At 46.8% G+C, this 18969-nt stretch overlaps 1 protein-coding gene across 4 annotated transcripts in view; it reads left to right on the top strand.

Annotated features, from left to right (window-relative positions):
- Positions 1 to 18969, top strand: part of KANSL1L (KAT8 regulatory NSL complex subunit 1 like) — a 268720-nt gene that overhangs the window by 239562 nt on the left and 10189 nt on the right. For 3 of the 4 annotated variants that reach the window (XM_029606146.1, XM_029606144.1, XM_029606148.1), the window contains one exon: positions 10140 to 10454. The exons of the other annotated variant lie outside the window; for it this stretch is intronic. In XM_029606146.1, the coding sequence (XP_029462006.1) occupies positions 10140 to 10400 (261 nt within the window). In that variant the 3' untranslated portion in view covers positions 10401 to 10454. The remainder of the gene's footprint in view (positions 1 to 10139; positions 10455 to 18969) is intronic. 4 annotated transcript variants of the gene reach the window in all.

Below are 18969 nucleotides of genomic sequence, written 5' to 3' on the forward strand. Positions count from 1 at the left end.
TTAAATTGCCCACAGGGGTCCCTCTTCTACCTTTTATAAGTCCGCGGTACTCCAGTAAGTTTTTACCCGTTTCCCGTCGATTACCGTTAAGTTTAGCCTTCGCGGCCTACTGACCGTCGACCATACCGCAGCTTAATTTTTTCCATGGCCATGGTGTCGGGGTTTCGTCGATGCCCAGACTGTACCTGCACCATGTCTATCACAGACCCCCATAAAGTCTGTGTAATGTGTATAGGACACAAGCATGATGTCTTGACCACCAAATGTGCCCTAATGACACCGAAGGGTCGCAAGGCCAGAATGGAGAAGATGGAACTTCTCTTCCGTGCTCAAACACCGACTCCATACATTGCATCGACGTCGTCAGAACCGGCACCGTCGACTTCGCGCCACATCGACCACCGACCGGTGACTGACCGGCATCGACGTCTTCTCGGCCTTCGACACTCTCTACTCCCCCTCAGGATCGAGGGGATCGAAGGGAGAAACATCGCCATCGGCACCGTAAGACTCGGATCATCGAGTGAGCGAAATCATTGACCTCGCCATCGTCCGAGCCGCTGTCAAAGAAGCCCCATCGAGGAAAGGCACTGACCATTCCTGTGACCGGGTCTCCGAGGCGACCCTCACCCGATCGGGGATCGGGAGCCGTGACTCTGCCTTTAACGGTGGTCCCTCCAGCTATGCCTCTGCCTCCTTCTTCTGTTCCGGAGCCGGGGCTACTTGCTCCAGGTCTCCGAGAAGAACTGGACCGGATGGTCCAGGAGGCCATCAACAAGGCAATGCAACATCTCCAGGTTCCATTGGCACCGACTGTAGAACCGATCATCGACCCGATTCTGGCAGCGCTGGCACCGCTGCTATTCAGGATGGAAGCACTTATGGCCGCTTTTCCACTAATGGATCCCGGGTCTCCGATGGCTCCGATACCCTCCCCACTGACAGCATTATCAGGAGGAGAAACACCGTTCTGCATTCCTCCATCTGGAGTTATGCCTCAACCATCGATGCCTATATGTCTCTCGCCACCGATCCAACCATCGGTGCCTACCATCGGCGAACCGAGCCATCCATCGATGCCCTCGATCCCTATACCGGTGCCTTCGATGCCATCGTCAGTGCCTCTGATAATTCCTCCGATTCCTTCAGAGCCTAGACCAGGACCTTCAGGTATCCAACCACCCTGTCCCTTTCTACTTCCTAGAGCAGGGGTCAGGAACCTATGGCTCGGGAGCCATATATGGCTCTTTTGATGGCTGCATCTGGCTCGCAGACAAATCTTTAATAAAAAAGTAAAAATCTAACAAAATCCCCCACCCTCCTGGCGCCCCCCAAGACCTCCAAAATTAATTTACTACAACCCCCACCCTCCTGACCCCCCCAAGACCTGCCAAAAGTCCCTGGTGGTCCAGCGGGGGTCCGGGAGTGGTCCGGGAGCGATCTCCTGGACTTGGGCTGTCGGCTGCCAGTAGTCAAAATGGCACCGAAGGCCCTTTGCCCTCATTATGTCACTGAGGTCGACCAATGTCGGCGGTAGCCCTTGTGACATTGTAAGGGCAAAGGGCCATCGGCTGCCAGTAATCAAAATGGCGTCGACGGCCCTTTGCTCTTACTATGTCACAGGGGCTACCGCCGCCATTGGTCGACCCCAGTGACATAGGGCAAAGGGCCGTCGGCGCCATTTTGACTACTGGCAGCCAACAGCCCAAGTCCAGGAGAGCACTCCCGGATCGCTCCTGGACCCCCGCTGGACCACCAGGGACTTTTGGCAGGTCTTGGGGGGCATCAGAAGGGTGGGGGTTATAGTAAATTAATTTTGGATATCTTAGGGGGTCATCAGGAGGGTGGGGGTTGTAGTAAATTAATTTTGGAGGTCTTGGGGGGCGTCAGGAGGGTGGGGGGTTTTGTTAGATTTTTACTTTTTTATTAAAGATTTGTCAGCGAGCCCTGGACCCCCCGCTGGATCACCAGGGACTTTTGGCAGATCTTGGGGGGGGGGGGGGGGTTAGGAGGATGGGGGTTGTAGTAAATTAATTTGGCAGGTCTTGGGGGCGTCAGGAGAGTAGGGGGTTGTAGTAAATGAATTTGGTAGGTCTTGGAGTCATGAGGGTGGGGGGTTGTAGTTAGTATGGCTCTCACAGAATTACATTTTAAAATATGTGGCGTTCATGGCTCTCTCAGCCAAAAAGGTTCCTGACCCCTGTCCTAGAGGAAAGGGTGTTGATCCTTATGATACCTCATCAGACACTGATGACTTAACTTCACCACCTTTACCCACTGAGAGTAGAAAGCGTTCTCCTCCGGAGGACCTCTCATTTATAAATTTTGTGATGGAAATGGCTGAATTGGTTCCTTTTCAGTTGCAGACGGAACAGGATGATAGGTACCAAATGATGGAGTTGCTCCAATTCCTGGATGCCCCTAAGGTGTAATCACCTCTATTCCCATTCATCAGCTCCTTCTCGATCTCCTCAAGAAGAACTGGGAACATCCTGGATCAATTGCTCCAGTACACTACCTATTTGGTACAGTCAGCCCCAGGTTTTCAAAAATCACAGCTTGATCACCACTCGGTTGTGGTAGAGTCTGCACAAAAGAGGGCGAAAAGGTCAAAGCCTCACTCATCTGTTCCTCCTGGAAAGGAACAGAAGTTCCTAGATAACATTGGTCACCGAGTATTCCAAGGAGCCATGCTCATCTCCCGAATTGCCGCCTATCAGCTTTATATGACCCAATATAACAGGGTCATTTTCAAGCAGATACAGGATTTCTCAGACTCCCTGCCTCAGCAATTTCAAGAACAATTACAAACCCTAGTAAACAAAGGTTGTAAGACAGGCAAGCATGAGATTAGAACATCTTATGACATGTTTGACACTTCTACTAGAGTGTCTGCAGCTGCTATTTCGGCGAGACGGTGGGCCTGGCTCAAGTCTTCTGACCTATGCCTAGAAGTACAAGAACGGTTATCCGACCTATCTTGTGTCGGAGATAATCTGTTTGGTGAACAGATTCAACGGACAATGGCAAAATTAAAGGATCATCATGAGACCCTAAGACAGCTCTCTTTGATGCCTTCCAACTTCTCCTCAAAACAGCCATTTAGAAAGGACTCTAAGAAATCTTTCTTCCGCCCGAAGAAGTCTTACTCGCCACCAACCAGATCCCGTGCCATGAGACCTTATCAAAAACCGCAGTCTCATCAAGCCTGTAAACAGAAACCTAGGCAGCTCCTCAACCTGGACCTGCTTCTGGTTTTTGACTTCCACTTAGAGAGCAGCAGCCAGATTCCTCTGTCACACATACCAGTGGGAAGTCGATTGTACACTTCCGCAACTTGTGGCATTCAATCACATCTGACCAATGGGTATTGGCCATCATTGCTCAGGGTTATCATCTGAACTTTCTTGCCCTGCCACCGGACTCCCCACCTCTACAGACGTGGAGAACATCTGAACACTCCATTCTTCTGGATCAAGAGGTTTCCCCCCTTCTCCAGTCAAGAGCAATAGACCCTGTACCATACTCTCAGCAAGGCCTAGGGTTCTATTCCCGGTACTTCCTAATCCCCAAAAAATTGGAAGGCGTCCGTCCTATTCTGCACCTACGGGCCCTCAACAAGTACCTCCAGCGAGAAAAGTTCAAGTTGGTCACCTTGGTATCGCTTCTACCTCTTCTACAAAGAGGAGACTGGCTCTGCTCTCTGGACCTCCAGGACGCATACACCCATATTGCGATAAGTCCAGCTCATCGCAAGTACCTGAGGTTCCTAGTAGGCCCCAAGCACTATCAATACCAAGTGCTTCCATTCGGCCTAACGTCTGCACCACGAGTCTTTACAAAATGCCTCGTAATCGTTGCAGCCTTCCTCAGGACACAAGGGGTTCACGTCTACCCCTATCTGGACGACTTGTTAATCAGGGCTCCCACTCAGCAAACTGCTCTGTCGTCCCTCAATCTAACTGTACGCACTCTAATTTCATTAGGATTTCTCTTCAATTATGACAAATCCTTTTTAGTCCCATCTCAAACCTTGTCGTTCATTGGGGCAGACTTGGACACCTTGCAGGCAAAGGCTTTTCTACCTCGACATCGAGCTCTCACTCTCATGTCTCTTGCACACCAGCTGCAGTCTCAGCACTCCGCGACTGCACACCAATTTCTCATCCTCCTGGGACACATGGCGTCCTCAGTCCATGTCGCACCAGTGGACTCTGAGGTCTCAGTGGACTCAAGCTATTCAGCCTCTGTCGACCGTTGTCCACGTCACAGACTCACTCTGTCTGTCTCTCGCCTGGTGGAAAAATCAGACCAATCTCCTCCAGGGATTGCCCGTCCAGATTCCAAATCCTCAAATCACTCTAACCACCGATGCTTCCAAGCTCGGTTGGGGAGCCCACATGGCCAATCTGCAGACACAAGGACCTTGGTCTCCAGAGGAAGCCAAACACCAAATAAATTTCCTGGAACTTCGAGCAATCAGATATGCTCTCAGGGCTTTTCAGGTTCACCTCTCAAATCAAGTCATCCTGATTTAGATGGACAACCATTTGATAATGTGGTACATCAACAAGCAGGGAGGCACAGGCTCCTTCCTTCTGTGTCAGGAAGCTGTGCAGTTTTGGGAGGAAGCTCTCTCCCATTCGATGTACCTCAGAGCCACCTGGTTGCCGGGAGTGGACAATGTGTTGGCAGACAAGCTGAATCGCATCTTTCAACCGCATGAGTGGTCTCTCAACCCCTCTGTAGCGAACGCCATCTTTCAACAATGGGGATATCCTCGGATAGACCTCAAAAGTGGAGAACTACTGTTCTCTCATTCACAGCAAACTCTCTCAACCCAGAGACGCATTCTCCCTCTCATGGGCAACAGGTCTGCTCTACGCATTCCCTCCACTTCCACTTTTCTCGAAGACTCTCATGAAGTTACGTCAGGACATGGGAACCATGATCCTGATAGCACCTCACTGGCCGCGCCAAGTGTGGTTTCCAATACTTCTGGATCTCTCCATCCGCAGGCACATTCCCTTGGGAAAGGACCTGCTTCTGATCACTCAGAACGACGGGAGCCTACGCCATCCCAATCTTCAAGCCTTGTCCCTGATGGCATGGATGTTGAAAGGTTAATCCTTCAACCACTTAACCTTTCTGAGCCAGTTTCCCGTGTCTTGATTGCTTCACGGAAGCCTTCCATGAGAAAAGCTTACTCTTACAAATGGAACAGGTTTAAGTCATGGTGCTCTTCTCAGAATCCTTGACCCCTTTACCTGTCCAGTTACCAAGTTTTTAGACTATCTCTGGCACTTATCAGAGTCAGGTCTAAAAACTTCTTCCATCAGAATGCATGTCAGTGCGGTAGCCACCTTCCATAAAGGTGTTGGGGATGTCCCTATATCAGTACAACCTCTTGTTACACGTTTTCTGAAGGGCTTGCTCCATATCAAGCCTCCACTACGTCCTCCGGCCCCTTCTTGGGACCTTAATCTGGTTCTGGGTCGGCTCATGAAACCACTATTCGAGCCTTTTCACTCTTGTGAACTTCGATATCTCACATGGAAAGTGATTTTCCTATTGGCAATCACTTCAGCTCGCAGAGTTAGTGAATTGCAGGCTCTAGTTACCTATCCGCTTTACACTAAACTTCTGCAAGACTGGGTGATACTCCGCACTCACCCAAAATTCTTACCAAAGGTAGTTTCGGATTTTCATCTCAATCAATCCATCATACTACCTACCTTTTTTCCCAGGCCCCATGCCAACCCAGGAGAACAGGCTCCTCATACCCTTGACTGTAAACGGGCTCTAGCTTTTTACCTAGACCATACAGACGCCCACAGGGAAAGCACTCAATTGTTTGTTTCCACCCTAATAAGTTAGGAAAGCCTGTGGGTAAGCAGACTCTCTCCTCCTGGTTGGCGGACTGCATATCCTTCTGCTACCAGCAAGCGGGCATTCCATTCCAAGACTGTGTTAAAACACACTCTGTGAGGGCCATGGCGACTTCAGTAGCACACCGGAAGACAAGATTCCATCTTCGGCCAGTTTGTCCTTCATAACCTATTTACAACATGACATACCAATACCCTTCCGCCTGCCCAGTGGGGTTCAAGATGCCCTCTACCAAATTCCACCCCAGTTGTTGTGCCTGTTGCACGCCTTTAGGTGCATTTGGTGCATGTTCGGATATCCTCAGCTCGGTACTCACCCATATGTGAGGACTACCATCCTGCTAGTCCTGTGAGAAAGCAAATGTTGCTTACCTGTAGCAGGTGTTCTCACAGGACAGTAGGATGTTAGTCCTCACGAAACCTGCCCGCCACCCCGCGGTGTTGGGTTTGTAACGTTTTGTTGTTTTATTATTCGGCACTGCCTGTAGCTTTCAAATAAGAATGAAGGGGGACCCCTGCTGGCTGCAGGGTTAGTGCCATGCTGGGCATGCCCAGTAGGGGCCAGTCAAAGTTCTGGAAACTTTGACAGAAGTTTTCCGTGATTGGGCTCCATCTTGTGATGTCACCCATATGTGAGGATTAACATCCTGCTGTCCTGTGAGAACACCTGTTACAGGTAAGCAACATTTGCTATACCTTGGTTCTCTTGCGCTCCTGGAATTCAAATTCAACAATAGAAGGTAACAAGAGTCTTTTGCTCCATGGTGAGAACATTTTGGCTGCTCTGTGCTCCTGTAATGCAGACTCACAGATAGAAGGAAGCACAAGTGGGTTGTTCTACGCCTTTACACCGTGGATTTAGTTCTAACTGTTATAATAAGCCAATGCCTCAAATCGGATGAGCTATATATTCCATTCACCGCATTGGGTTGTTTTACCGCTTTTCATCCCTTCATCGGACATACAAAATATTTGGAAGCTGGTCATTTGACGTTGACATTGTGACTTATTAGATTGTTTAGTGTTTGCAAAAATATTTGTTCTTGGAATATTACATTTGGAACATTTTGGACCTTCCAATGGACATTATTATAAGCTAAGTAACTTGTTTGGTCCAGGAGTGGTTTTTGAAGTTGTTCACAGGACTCTATGATTTTTTTTAGTGGTTTTTAATGAGTGTTTGTGTGAATGATGGTACATGTGTATGTATGGAAGTGTGTGGGTGACCAGATCTGGATGTAGAGAAGTGTGGGGAGGTTTTAGTTCTTAAAATTTAGAATTGTGATTTATTTACATTTTTCAGTATTGAATGAAGCATTTAGACCTTAACATTTATTTATTTCTTCTATAGTCTTTAAAATTTATAAATTTGTTTTGTACTTAAATTTTATTGATTGAATAAAGAGTAAGTTAGTTGGATTTACTTAGTCTGGGCTGTTCCATTTTTTTTTTTTTTGTCATAAATAGAACAGCAGGGGCATTCGGGGAGTTGTGTTGATTGTGGGTCATAAATATGTCAAAGAGCCATCTGGTTCTGACCCAATCCTTGGAGTATCTGGGGGCTCTATTCGATACTAGGAAGGGTAGGGTGTTCTTGTCGGAAGACTGAGTGAGGAGGTTGCAGGCACAGGTGACACGCCTGCTTCGTCTTACGTTGCCAATGGCTTGGGATTACTTTCAAGTGCTCTGTTCCATGGTGTCCACGTTAGATTTGTTTCCATGGGCGTTTGTACACATGAGACCTCTGCAGCATGCTCTGTTGTCCAGGTGGGACCCGTTGTCAGGACAATATCATCTGCCATTGCCCTGCTGTGATAATTCAGGTCTACTTTCTATTGGTGGCTGTCTCAGCACAATTTGATGAAGGGAATGGACCTGAAACCCCCCAGCCTTGGGTGGTAGTCACCATGGATACAGGTTTGCATGTTTTCGGACAATGTGACAACAGTGGCGTACACCAGCTGTCAAGACAGGACAAATAGTTGGGTAGTAGCTCTGGAGGCACAGCGTTTTTTTTGTGTGGGCAGAGCACCATTTCAAGGGCATAGCGGCTTCGTATGTCGTAGGGGAAGAAAACGTACAGGAAGACTTCCTCAGCAGGCAGCAACTGGCCCCAAGGGAATGGGAGTTGCCCCCCGAGGCTTAAAACCTCATTTGTGCCTGGTGGAGTATACCCCAGCTGGGGCTCATGGCGACATGGTTCAATGCAAAGACAGAGAGGTTTCTCAGTCGCAGAAGAGAGGTCAGTACGGTGGGCCTGGATGCTCTAGTGTTCCCTTGGCCGTCAGGGATCCTGCTGTATGTGTTTCCTCCTTGGCCTCTGGTTGGTCGAATTCTGAGGCATATAGAGGCATATCCAAGTTCCATGGTGTTGGGAGCGCCCGAGTGGCCATGGTGTCCGTGGTTTGCAGATCTGGTGCAACTGGCGGTGGTCAGATCCCTTCGGCTGGCTCATCTACCAAAGTTGCTGCATCAGGGGTCCATGTTTTCGGATCAAGAGGATCACTTTTGTCTCACGGCTTGGCTTTTGAGAGGTGGCAGCTGTGCCTGGAAGGTTATTTGGAGCAGGTTATCTCCACATTTCTCCAGGCTCGTTGACCTGCCACTTTGGCATATATTCAGGTCTGGAGGGCGTTTGAGTCTTGGTGACTTTGGAGACAGGTGCATCCCGTGTCAGTGGAGGTGCCTCTCATCTTGGAATTTATGCAACAGGGCTTGTCTATGGGTTTCACCTATAGTTCCATTCGTGTTCAGGTGTCAGTTTTGGGCTCTCTTAGGGGCAAATGGCGAGGGAGGTTCTTGGCCTCGCATCCAGACATGATTTGTTTCTTAAAAGAGGTCAAGCATTTGTGACTTACAGTCTGGAAGTTATACCCAGTTTGGAGCCTTAATTTGGTCTTGCAAGTTTTGTGTGGGGTTACGTTGGAGCCTTTGAGGAGAGCGATGCTGAAGACTTTGACTCTGAAGGCAGTGTTCCTGGTAGCCTTCTGTTAGGCCAGATATGTTTTGGAGTTAAAGGCTCTGTCTTGCAAGAATCCCTTTCTACGGATTTCCCATGACGGGGTTTCCTTGCGAATGGTCCCCTCTTTTTGGTCTAAGGTGGTATCTTTTTATATTAATCGGTAGGCCTTCCAGGTTTTCTGGCGTGGTCTAAGGATTCCCCTAGGAGCAGGGAGCTGCATATTTTGGATATGAGGAGAATTCTGTTGAGTTATCTGGAGCTGTCAAATAGTTCCAGAGCTCTGATCACTTTTTTGTCCTGTATGAAGAAGAGAAGAAGAGAGAGGTCTCTAAAGCTACCATTTCCCGTTGGTTGAAAGCGGCTATTTGCACGGCCTATATTTGTAAGAGCCGTCAAGTTCCAGCGGGGCTGAAGGCGCACTCTATAAGATCGCTGGCCACTTCCTGGGCAGAATGTCAGTTGCTATCGCTTCAGAAGATTTTTAAGACTGCGGTGTGGTCCTCGTTGCATATTTTCACCAGACATTTCTGAATGGACGTGAAGGCGCAGAAAGAAGCGTTCTTTGGTGAGAGTGTTCTGGATGTGGGTTTTTCGGGTTCCTGCCCAGTCTAGGGGTGCTTTGGTACATCCAACTTGTCTGGACTGATCTGGGTATGTTCAGGAAAGGAAAATTGGTTCTTACCTGCTAATATTGTTCCTGTAATATCCCAGATCAGTCCAGAGACCCATCCCGTCTCTGCCGAAAGACATGTTTTTTTTGCTAACTGGTGGTTCAAGTTGGTTTGCTTTTCAGGGTATTTGGGCAGTTGTTGATCATGGTTTGGGTTTTTCAGATTTAGTTTTTGGGAGTGTTTTGGGCTCCAATTCTTTGGGGTTTCCAGCCCAATAGTTTTCCCTGTTAGCCCGAGAAATGGGTTTTCGGGTTACATCTTGGCTTGGGTACAGGTCAATACTGAGGGGACTGCAGGTGGCACTCTGTTATATAGCAATGCCTCAAAGTTTTGTTTCTCTGACTCCATCTGCTGGTAGGGAGGCAAAATCCACTTGTCTGGACATCTGTGGTATTACAGGAATGAAAATTAGCAGGTAAGAACCAATTTTCCTTTATTAGGTAATATAGAACTGGCCTGTTTTCTAAGTATATTTTCCTCAATTATGAGCAACCCTATATAATTTGTGAAAGGAATAGTGATCATTTGTTGTTTGATAGCAGGATAAAATTATATGTAAATAATTAGTGGCCAAGTTGCTAAATATTCTCACTTCATCTTCTTTAATCTTTATCAAAGCTTGCGCCTTGGGAACAGCGAGTTTTCCCACTTCTAGATGAAGCAGCTGCAGCCTTACAGTGCCAAGATAATATTCTGCTGCCTGAGATGGCAAGATCAAGCAGCTCTTTCCAGAGCGACAGCTCCTGCAATTTGGGAACTTCTGGCAATATTACAAACAGCAGCTCACCCCCTAAGATAAAACAATCAGAAAAAGAGCCAATAGTGTGCCAGCACACCAGCCCAACTACCCACAGCCGCAGCACAAAGAAGTGCAGGTGACAGAACGTGGTGTGGGTCAAGATGGAAGTATAATTAGCAGGAGAAAAGTTCAAGGTAAATCAAAGGTTACAAGTCACATTTCCCTGTCAGGGGTGGGTCTGCCTTAGCCATTCCCAAGTATAAATAGTTTCCATGCTAGTGTTTTACTTTTTTTCTACAAATACATGGTAGTTATACAGTTTCAAAGCAAAAGCAACAATTAGTCTCACTGCTTATTTATGAATGTGAATTGTTTTACACTAAATAAAGCTTCTTGCAGAGGTACAAGGTACAAAAAAAAACTAGAATATAAATTATTTGCATTACAATAGTTTTTGATACCAAGAGAAATTGGTGATTCCTAAAAGCAAATAGAACTGTATGTATATTGAAAATATGACCGTGTAAGCGTTCCATAAATCCAGAATATTTTTTCATTTTTTAATGAAGAGACTGTCAAATTCAGCTTTTGGCTGGTTGTAAAATTAATATTAAAGGAAAAAATTGAGATCACTATTATACTTATTAGTAGCAGAATCAAAGTGGAGTTAGAGATGTGATTAAGGATGTGGAAATGCTTATGGACATGGTAGATAAAATCTGAACAGTATATCATTCTCACAGATGCAGCTGCATCCCACAAAATGCTTAAAATATCCTATCATTTGTATGGTGGAAGTTAGTTTGCATACAATACTGAAGAACATGTGTATTTAGACTAATTCAGAGCTAACAAATCACTTCTATAGAAATGAGTATAATTGTTTTTTTGTAGTAATATAAATGACGCAACAGCAGAATATTGCTTCTGTCGATTATTAAGACAAAGAAACAGATGCAGAACTCTTGCGCCAGGTCATCAGTGCTGGCTTAATAAACACTTTAAATCAAACAGTTCCATGTTCCACTCACAAGCCCTGCTTTGGGGGAAGGGATGCTAGCATTTCACAATAGCAACACATTTGGGTGGGATCTGAAGGGAATATGTGACCCCTTACAGAGGACTGACATTGAAAGGGAGGAGCGTGAGGATGAAAAATGGTGTGTGTGGGGTTTTTTTTTGGGGGGGGAGAGAGTTTGAGAAACTTGGATAGCTGCAGATAAAAGTTCATGGTACCGTAGCCCTATGAAGACAAGTTCCAAATGAACTGGAAGCCCATAGGCTGCAGGAGAAATATGCCAAAATTCCAGTTTTATCTTCAATTCCTCACAACTAAAGATCCTTTGTATTTTATCTCATGCTTTCTTGAATTCTGATAGCTTTTGTCCTTGCCATCTCCCTTAGAACATTGTTCATTACTCTGTCAACAAGCAGGGTGATCAGCTACCCTTTCTCTGAAAAAATATTTAAGAACATAAGAAAATGCCATACTGGGTCAGACCAAGGGTCCATCAAGCCCAGCATCCTGTTTCCAACAGTGGCCAATCCAGGCCATAAGAACCTGGCAAGTACCCAAAAACTAAGTCTATTCCATGTAACCATTGCTAATGGCAGTGGCTATTCTCTAAGTGAATTTAATAGCAGGTAATGGACTTCTCCTCCAAGAACTTATCCAATCCTTTTTTAAACACAGCTATACTAACTGCACTAACCACATCCTCTGGCAACAAATTCCAGAGTTTAATTGTGCGTTGAGTAAAAAAGAACTTTCTCCGATTAGTTTTAAATGTGCCCCATGCTAACTTCATGGAGTGCCCCCTAGTCTTTCTACTATCCGAAAGAGTAAATAACCGATTCACATCTACCCGTTCTAGACCTCTCATGATTTTAAACACCTCTATCATATCCCCCCTCAGTCGTCTCTTCTCCAAGCTGAAAAGTCCTAACCTCTTTAGTCTTTCCTCATAGGGGAGCTGTTCCATTCCCCTTATCATTTTGGTAGCCCTTCTCTGTACCTTCTCCATCGCAATTATATCTTTTTTGAGATGCGGCGACCAGAATTGTACACAGTATTCAAGGTGCGGTCTCACCATGGAGCGATACAGAGGCATTATGACATTTTCCGTTTTATTCACCATTCCTTTTCTGATAATTCCCAACATTCTGTTTGCTTTTTTGACTGCCGCAGCACACTGTACCAACGAGTTCAATGTGTTATCCACTATGACACCTCGATCTCTTTCTTGGGTTGTAGCACCTAATATGGAACCCAACATTGTGTAATTATAGCATGGGTTATTTTTCCCTATATGCATCATCTTGCACTTATCCACATTAAATTTCATCTGCCATTTGGATGCCCAATTTTCCAGTCTCACAAGGTCTTCCTGCAATTTATCACAATCTGCTTGTGATTTAACTACTCTGAACAATTTTGTGTCATCTGCAAATTTGATTATCTCACTCGTCGTATTTCTTTCCAGATCATTTATAAATATATTGAACAGTAAGGGTCCCAATACAGATCCCTGAGGCACTCCACTGTCCACTCCCTTCCACTGAGAAAATTGCCCATTTAATCCTACTCTCTGTTTCCTGTCTTTTAGCCAGTTTGCAATCCACGAAAGGACATCGCCACCTATCCCATGACTTTTTACTTTTCCTAGAAGCCTCTCATGAGGAACTTTGTCAAACGCCTTCTGAAAATCCAAGTATACTATATCTACCGGTTCACCTTTATCCACTTGTTTATTAACTCCTTCAAAAAAGTGAAGCAGATTTGTGAGGCAAGACTTGCCCTGGGTAAAGCCATGCTGACTTTGTTCCATTAAACCATGTCTTTCTATATGTTCTGTGATTTTGATGTTTAGAACACTTTCCACTATTTTTCCTGGCACTGAAGTCAGGCTAACCGGTCTGTAGTTTCCCGGATCACTCCTGGAGCCCTTTTTAAATATTGGGGTTACATTTGCTATCCTCCAGTCTTCAGGTACAATGGATGATTTTAATGATAAATTACAAATTTTTACTAATAGGTCTGAAATTTCATTTTTTAGTTCCTTCAGAACTCTGGGGTGTATACCATCTGGTCCAGGTGATTTACTACTCTTTCTCAGACTTGTGTCAGTTTCTCAAATTTTGACTGCCTCACCGAGTATGCCCAGCATACCACAGTTCTACACAGGGGCTCCTTTAGTCTTGCTCCTTAGCATTATAAAGAGAAGCCAACTCCAGAGGGAGGTGGGTGGGTTTTGTGGGACTGACACTATGCTGTCTTCAGAGAATACCTGCTACAGGTATGCAACTCTGCTTTCTCTGAGGACAAGCAGGAATCCCTAGCTACAGACCACCCCAAATGATAAAAGGGGAAATAACAAAGTACCAATGGACACAACCATTTCCTTTTTGTCCTGCAGACCAGTCCACAACCTGTGGGATTCCCTTGCTTACCAGTAGGTGGAGGCAGAGAATATTTTTCCACTTTTTTTTTTTTTTTTTTGCTCAAGTTACTCACACTATATATCCTGGGATAGCTGGGAGGTTCCTCAGTAGTTCTCTGCCTCCAGTTAGGTGGGAGGTATACTGGGACAGCTAGGAACTATTAAAAAACAAAACAAAACCCCAAACAACAGAAAGAAATAGGAATAGGGCAATAAAGTTATACACTGGTGGGGGGACGACCCCTCCTCACCTTTTGAAAAATAAACCCTGGAGTAGTACTAAGCAAGCCATGGTCTGCATAGGGCAGTTACAGGAGGGGGAGGCAAACACTCATAGAGAGCGACTTTTCTCCATCCAGCGGCAAGACGCATGGCCAAGAGGGGCCAGCAATGTGTGCGATGTGGGACAAGAAGGAGGATCTCCATCACAGGCTCCTTTTGCCCCCATTGTGACCGCTGTGAATCTCCAGAAAACAGCAGTGATCAGGTTAGGAGGGGAGGCACAGGTTGCAAGCAGATGCACCGCCCTGCTTGCTGCCTGAGCAGCTTGATAGGGCAGAAGGCCCATCATGGGGGGATGCAGCTGAGGTACAGGCAGGCTCTGAGTTAGAGAGAGAAGCCCTAGAGGGAAGAAGGCAAGGCACATCACAGGAAACAGTTTTCCACAGAATTTATCTTGCTAATGCACTAGGTCTATAAAGACCTAGTGCAAAATGGCTACATTAGAAGGCCCCCCTGGGAAGTAGTTCCCTCTTGGGCTCCCAATACACACCAGATTTAAAGATGCCTAGGACAGAGGGAACCCCCCGCCACACCTCCTGCCCTTTCCTGGTGGTTCAGAAAGTGATACAGAGGATTTGGAACGCCCAAAGGAAGATTCGGTGGAGGAGGAGGGGAGTGAAGGGGGAGATGTAGTAGTGAGATTGTTTGTTTAGGAGGGAAGAACTGAATGTTATGCAAGCCTTAAGCCTGCAGGAGTCAGACAAAGAAAATGAGGAAAAGAGCGTGCAAGGGAATCCAATACTGAGAGGTATAAGGAAACCAGCAAAAGCCTTTTCCCTCCACCCTAGTATAGAGGAGATGATTGAGGGAGAATGGGTCACATCCGATGCAGCCCTGAAAGCAAGATCCTTAATGACCTCCCTTTATGCACTGCAACAGGGGGACGTAAATAGGTTACTAAAAGTCCCAAAGGTAGACGCCCCAGTGGCAGCAGTGTCAAAAAAGACAACTATACCGGGAGAAGGGGGTGCCTCCTTAAGAGATGCACAGAATAGAAAGGTAGCCTTTTTGAAGAAAGCATTTGATAGAGCGAGTTTGTCCTTACAAGCAGCAGTATGTGGGGGCTGTGTAGCCAGGGCATTGGTCAAATGGCTCCAGCAGCTCCAGGAAGAAACATTAGGGATAGGAGAAAACCCAGGGGATAGAATAGCCAGAATAGAGTCAGGGACTGCCTTTCTGGCAGGCACACTATATGATCTCATTAGAAACTTAGCCAAACAGATGGCATCAGTGGTGGTGGCAAGGAGGTTTATGTGGCTCAGAAATTGGGTGGCGGATGCACCCTCAAAAGCAAGGTTAAGCATCCTGCCCTTCAGAGGGAGTCTCCTATGTGGGGAAGAGTTAGATGGCCCTAATGAAAAACCTGGTAGATTAAGCTGCAGAGATTCCCAGAGGATAGGCCCAAAAGTCTCTTAAGGCCCTTTAAACAAAACATCAAATAATTTAGAGGGTTTAGCCAAGAGAGAGGTCCCGGTTAGTCAGGGAGTTAGGCCCCAGCTGAGACAGCCTTTTCAAGCGGCACAGGGCTGGGTTAAAGACAAAGCCCCCAGAGCTCCAGGGGAATTTAAAGGGGCTAGGTGATGGCCGGGGGGCCCACCCCGAGCATCCTCCAGTGGGCGGTCATCTAACAATAGGCCCGAGTTACCAGAGACAGGTGGGTGCTGGAGGTGATCCACCTAGGGTACTCACTGGAGTTGGCTAACCACAATTCCAGAATTCTTTTTGGAGTCACCCTGCAGAACACAGGAAAAAAGAGAGGCAATCAGTTTGACCACAGACAAACTGGTAGCACAGTTCCGGTCCCAGAGAGGGGCATAGGTTTTTACTCCCTATACTTTGTAGTACCCAAAAAAGAAGGGGTATTTCACCCGGTATTAGACTTGAAAAGGGTAAACAGAGCCCTCAAGATGAGTGTTCAGAATGGAAACATTGAGGTCCGTCATTGGGGCAGTCAAAAGGGGGGAATTTCTGACTGCGCTGGACCTAGCAGAAGTATATTTGCATATCTCCATCAGAGAGTCACATTGCAGATACCTGAGATTTGCAGTTCTGGAGAACCATTATCAGTTCAAAGCACTGCCATTTGTTCTAGCCACAGCACCAAGACCCTTTAGGTGATGGCAGTAGCACTAAAGAAGGGAGGTATTCCAGTGCACCCATATTTGGATGCTTGGCTGATCCAGAGCCAGGTCAGAGGAGGAGAGCTGCAGCTTCACGAGGAGAGTGAGGGCACACCTTGAGGAGTTAGGTTGGGTAGTAAATGGGGCCAAAAGCAGTTTACAGCCTTCCCAAAGGTTAGTGTACCTGGGGACCCAGTTTGATACCGAGCAGACAAAGGTGTTTTTAACAAAAAAGGGGGCAGACAAACTTGAGTTGCCAGGTGAGGAAGCTTACAGGGTCCAGGAAACCGAGAGCAAGAGATTAGCTGCAGGTGTTGGGGTCAATGGCAGCGACCATAGAGGTAGTCCCATAGGGGCAAAGGCTTATATGTGTCCACTGCAGAGAGCATTGCTCTCAAGATGGCACCCATGCACACGAAGATAAGGAGAGAGGCTCAGGCTTCAAGGCCAGAGCCAGCCTATGTTGGTGGCTAGTCAAAAGCAACTTATTAGCTTGGGTCAGTCTAGTTCCGCTGGACTGGGTGACGTTAGTGACAGATGCCAGCAGATTAGGTTGGGGGGCACATTGCAAAAGACAGGTGGTACAGGACAGATGGTCGGCCAAGGAGAGGGAGGCCTCAACGAACCTGTTGGAGCTGAGAGCAGTAAGGCTGGCGCTCAAATACCTAAGCCCCAAGGTCAGAGCGAAACCGGTAAGAGTATTTTCTGACAGCATCACAGCTGAGTTCTATATAAACAGGCAAGGAGGGACGCAAAGTTGGCAGAGGAAGAAGTGGAATGCTAATGAGCTGGGCAGAAACAAACCTGGCAAGGTTAACAGACAGTTTCATAGCGGGGAAGGAGAACACACAGGCAGACTACCTCAGCAAGCGTGCGCTAGACCATGGAGAATGGGAATTAGTGGAGGAAGTGTTTTCAAGAGTGGTAAGGAGATGGGGAAGGCCAGAATGGGATTTGATGGCAACATGAAGGAATGCCAAGGCAGAAAAATTTTCAGCAGGCACCAGGAGCAGGGTTCAAAAGGAGTACATGCCCTAGTCTAGCCATGGCCAGTGGACCAGCTACTGTACACATTTCCGCCATGGCCCTTAATAGCAAGAGTACTGAGGAAAGCAGCAGATCATGGGGGCTGAATCATTCTGGTGGCCCTAGACAAGCCCAGAAGGTCGTGGTATGCGGAACTAGTGAGGCTGAGCAGGGATGCACCTCTAAAGCTAGGGAAAGCCGAGAACCTGATCAGCCAGGGACCAGTCAAGTGGGGAAAGTCAGATTGTTATTATCTTGCAGCCTGGCTCTTGAGAGGGACAGGTTAGAGAAAAAAGGGCAGTAGTAGCTACCTACACTCTACCTTCTGGGCGTATGGCAGATCTGGAAGATTTTTTAGGAGTGGTGCAAGGGAAGAAAAGTCTCCCCAGAAACAGCAAACACAAGGAAATCTTAAAGTTCCTGTAGGATGGTCTAGAGAAAAAGTTAACATCATCTCTCTCAAAGTGCAGGTGGCAGCATTAGCCTGTTTTAGGGGCCAAGTGCAAGGAAGCTCCTCAGGGGCTCACCCTAACATAGCACGTTTCTTGAGGGCAGTAAAATGCATGCAGCCTCTGAAGCGCCAGATAATATCCACGTGGGTCCTTAGGGCCTTGTCCAAGGCACTCTTTAAACCACTTACAGGAACAACATTAAAAGACCTCACTTTAAAGGCAGTCTTTTTAGTGTCGATATGCTCAGCCTGAAGGGTCTGAGATCCAGGCATTGTCCTGTAGGGAGCCCTGCCTGTCAATTCACAAGGGCAGATTAGTTGTTTGTCCTGTCCCATCCTTATTAGCTAAGGTGCTGTCAGAGTTTCATGCAGATCGGGAAATTGTTTTACCAGCTCTGAGGAGGACAGAGGGGGAACAGGCAGGGGGCAGCCCTCACCCACTAGACATCCAGAGGACACTGCTACATTATTTAAAGGTCACCAATGAATTTAGGAGGTCAGACAGATTGTTTGTCCTGTTGGAAGGCCAGAGAAGGGGCCAGGCAGTTTCTAAGCCCTCAATTGCATGCTGGATTAGGGAAGCGATAGTGATGGCATATATTGCACAGGGGAAGCAGGCCCCAAGGGCCTTATGCGCCCACTCTACTAGAGCTCAAGCGACCTCGAGGGCAGAGAATAGGGCTGCAATGCCTCAGGATATTTGTAGGGCAGCCACGTGGTTCTCCTGGGGTACGTTCACAAACCATTACAGGCTAGACCTGCAAGTAGAAGAGAATCTGAAGTTTAACAAAATAGTGTTGGGGGCCTCTAAGGCCTCAGCCCATTCGAATTAGTTACTGCTCGGGTACATCCTGCAGGTGTGGATTGGTCTGTAGGATGAAAAGGAAGGTGAAATTTAGACTTACTAGATAATTTCCTTTCCTTTAGTCCTAGTAGACCAGTTCAAGTACCCTCCTGAAAGAAAAAAAAGGGAGGGTTTAGGCTAGGGCAAGAGGCTACTAAGGAACCTCCCAGCTGTCCCAGGATATATAGTGTGTGTGACAGAAGCAAAAACAAGAAAAAAAATGTGGAAAAAAGTTCTCTGCCTCCACCTACTGGCAAGCAGGGGAATTCCACAGGTGTGGACTGGTCTGCTAAGAACAAAACGAAAGGAAATTATCTGATAAGTATAAATGCCACCTTTTATCAGCAACACGCCTTTTTTTCCATTTATGCCTTATCTATGAGGGGGAGCCTGGAATAAAACGGGCCCTAGTAGAGTGTGGAGTTGGGTTCTATACCTCAAACAAATTCCGCTGCACAAATTGGTCAAACCTGCTGTGGTGTCAGGAGAGAATACAGTGCTAGAGTACTTAATAAGTATTTAAGTCTTGCTTTCTTTATCCTGCTG

This window comes from Rhinatrema bivittatum, chromosome 6, assembly GCF_901001135.1.
Source record: "Rhinatrema bivittatum chromosome 6, aRhiBiv1.1, whole genome shotgun sequence".
In the NCBI taxonomy this organism is placed as follows: Eukaryota; Metazoa; Chordata; class Amphibia; order Gymnophiona; family Rhinatrematidae; genus Rhinatrema; species Rhinatrema bivittatum.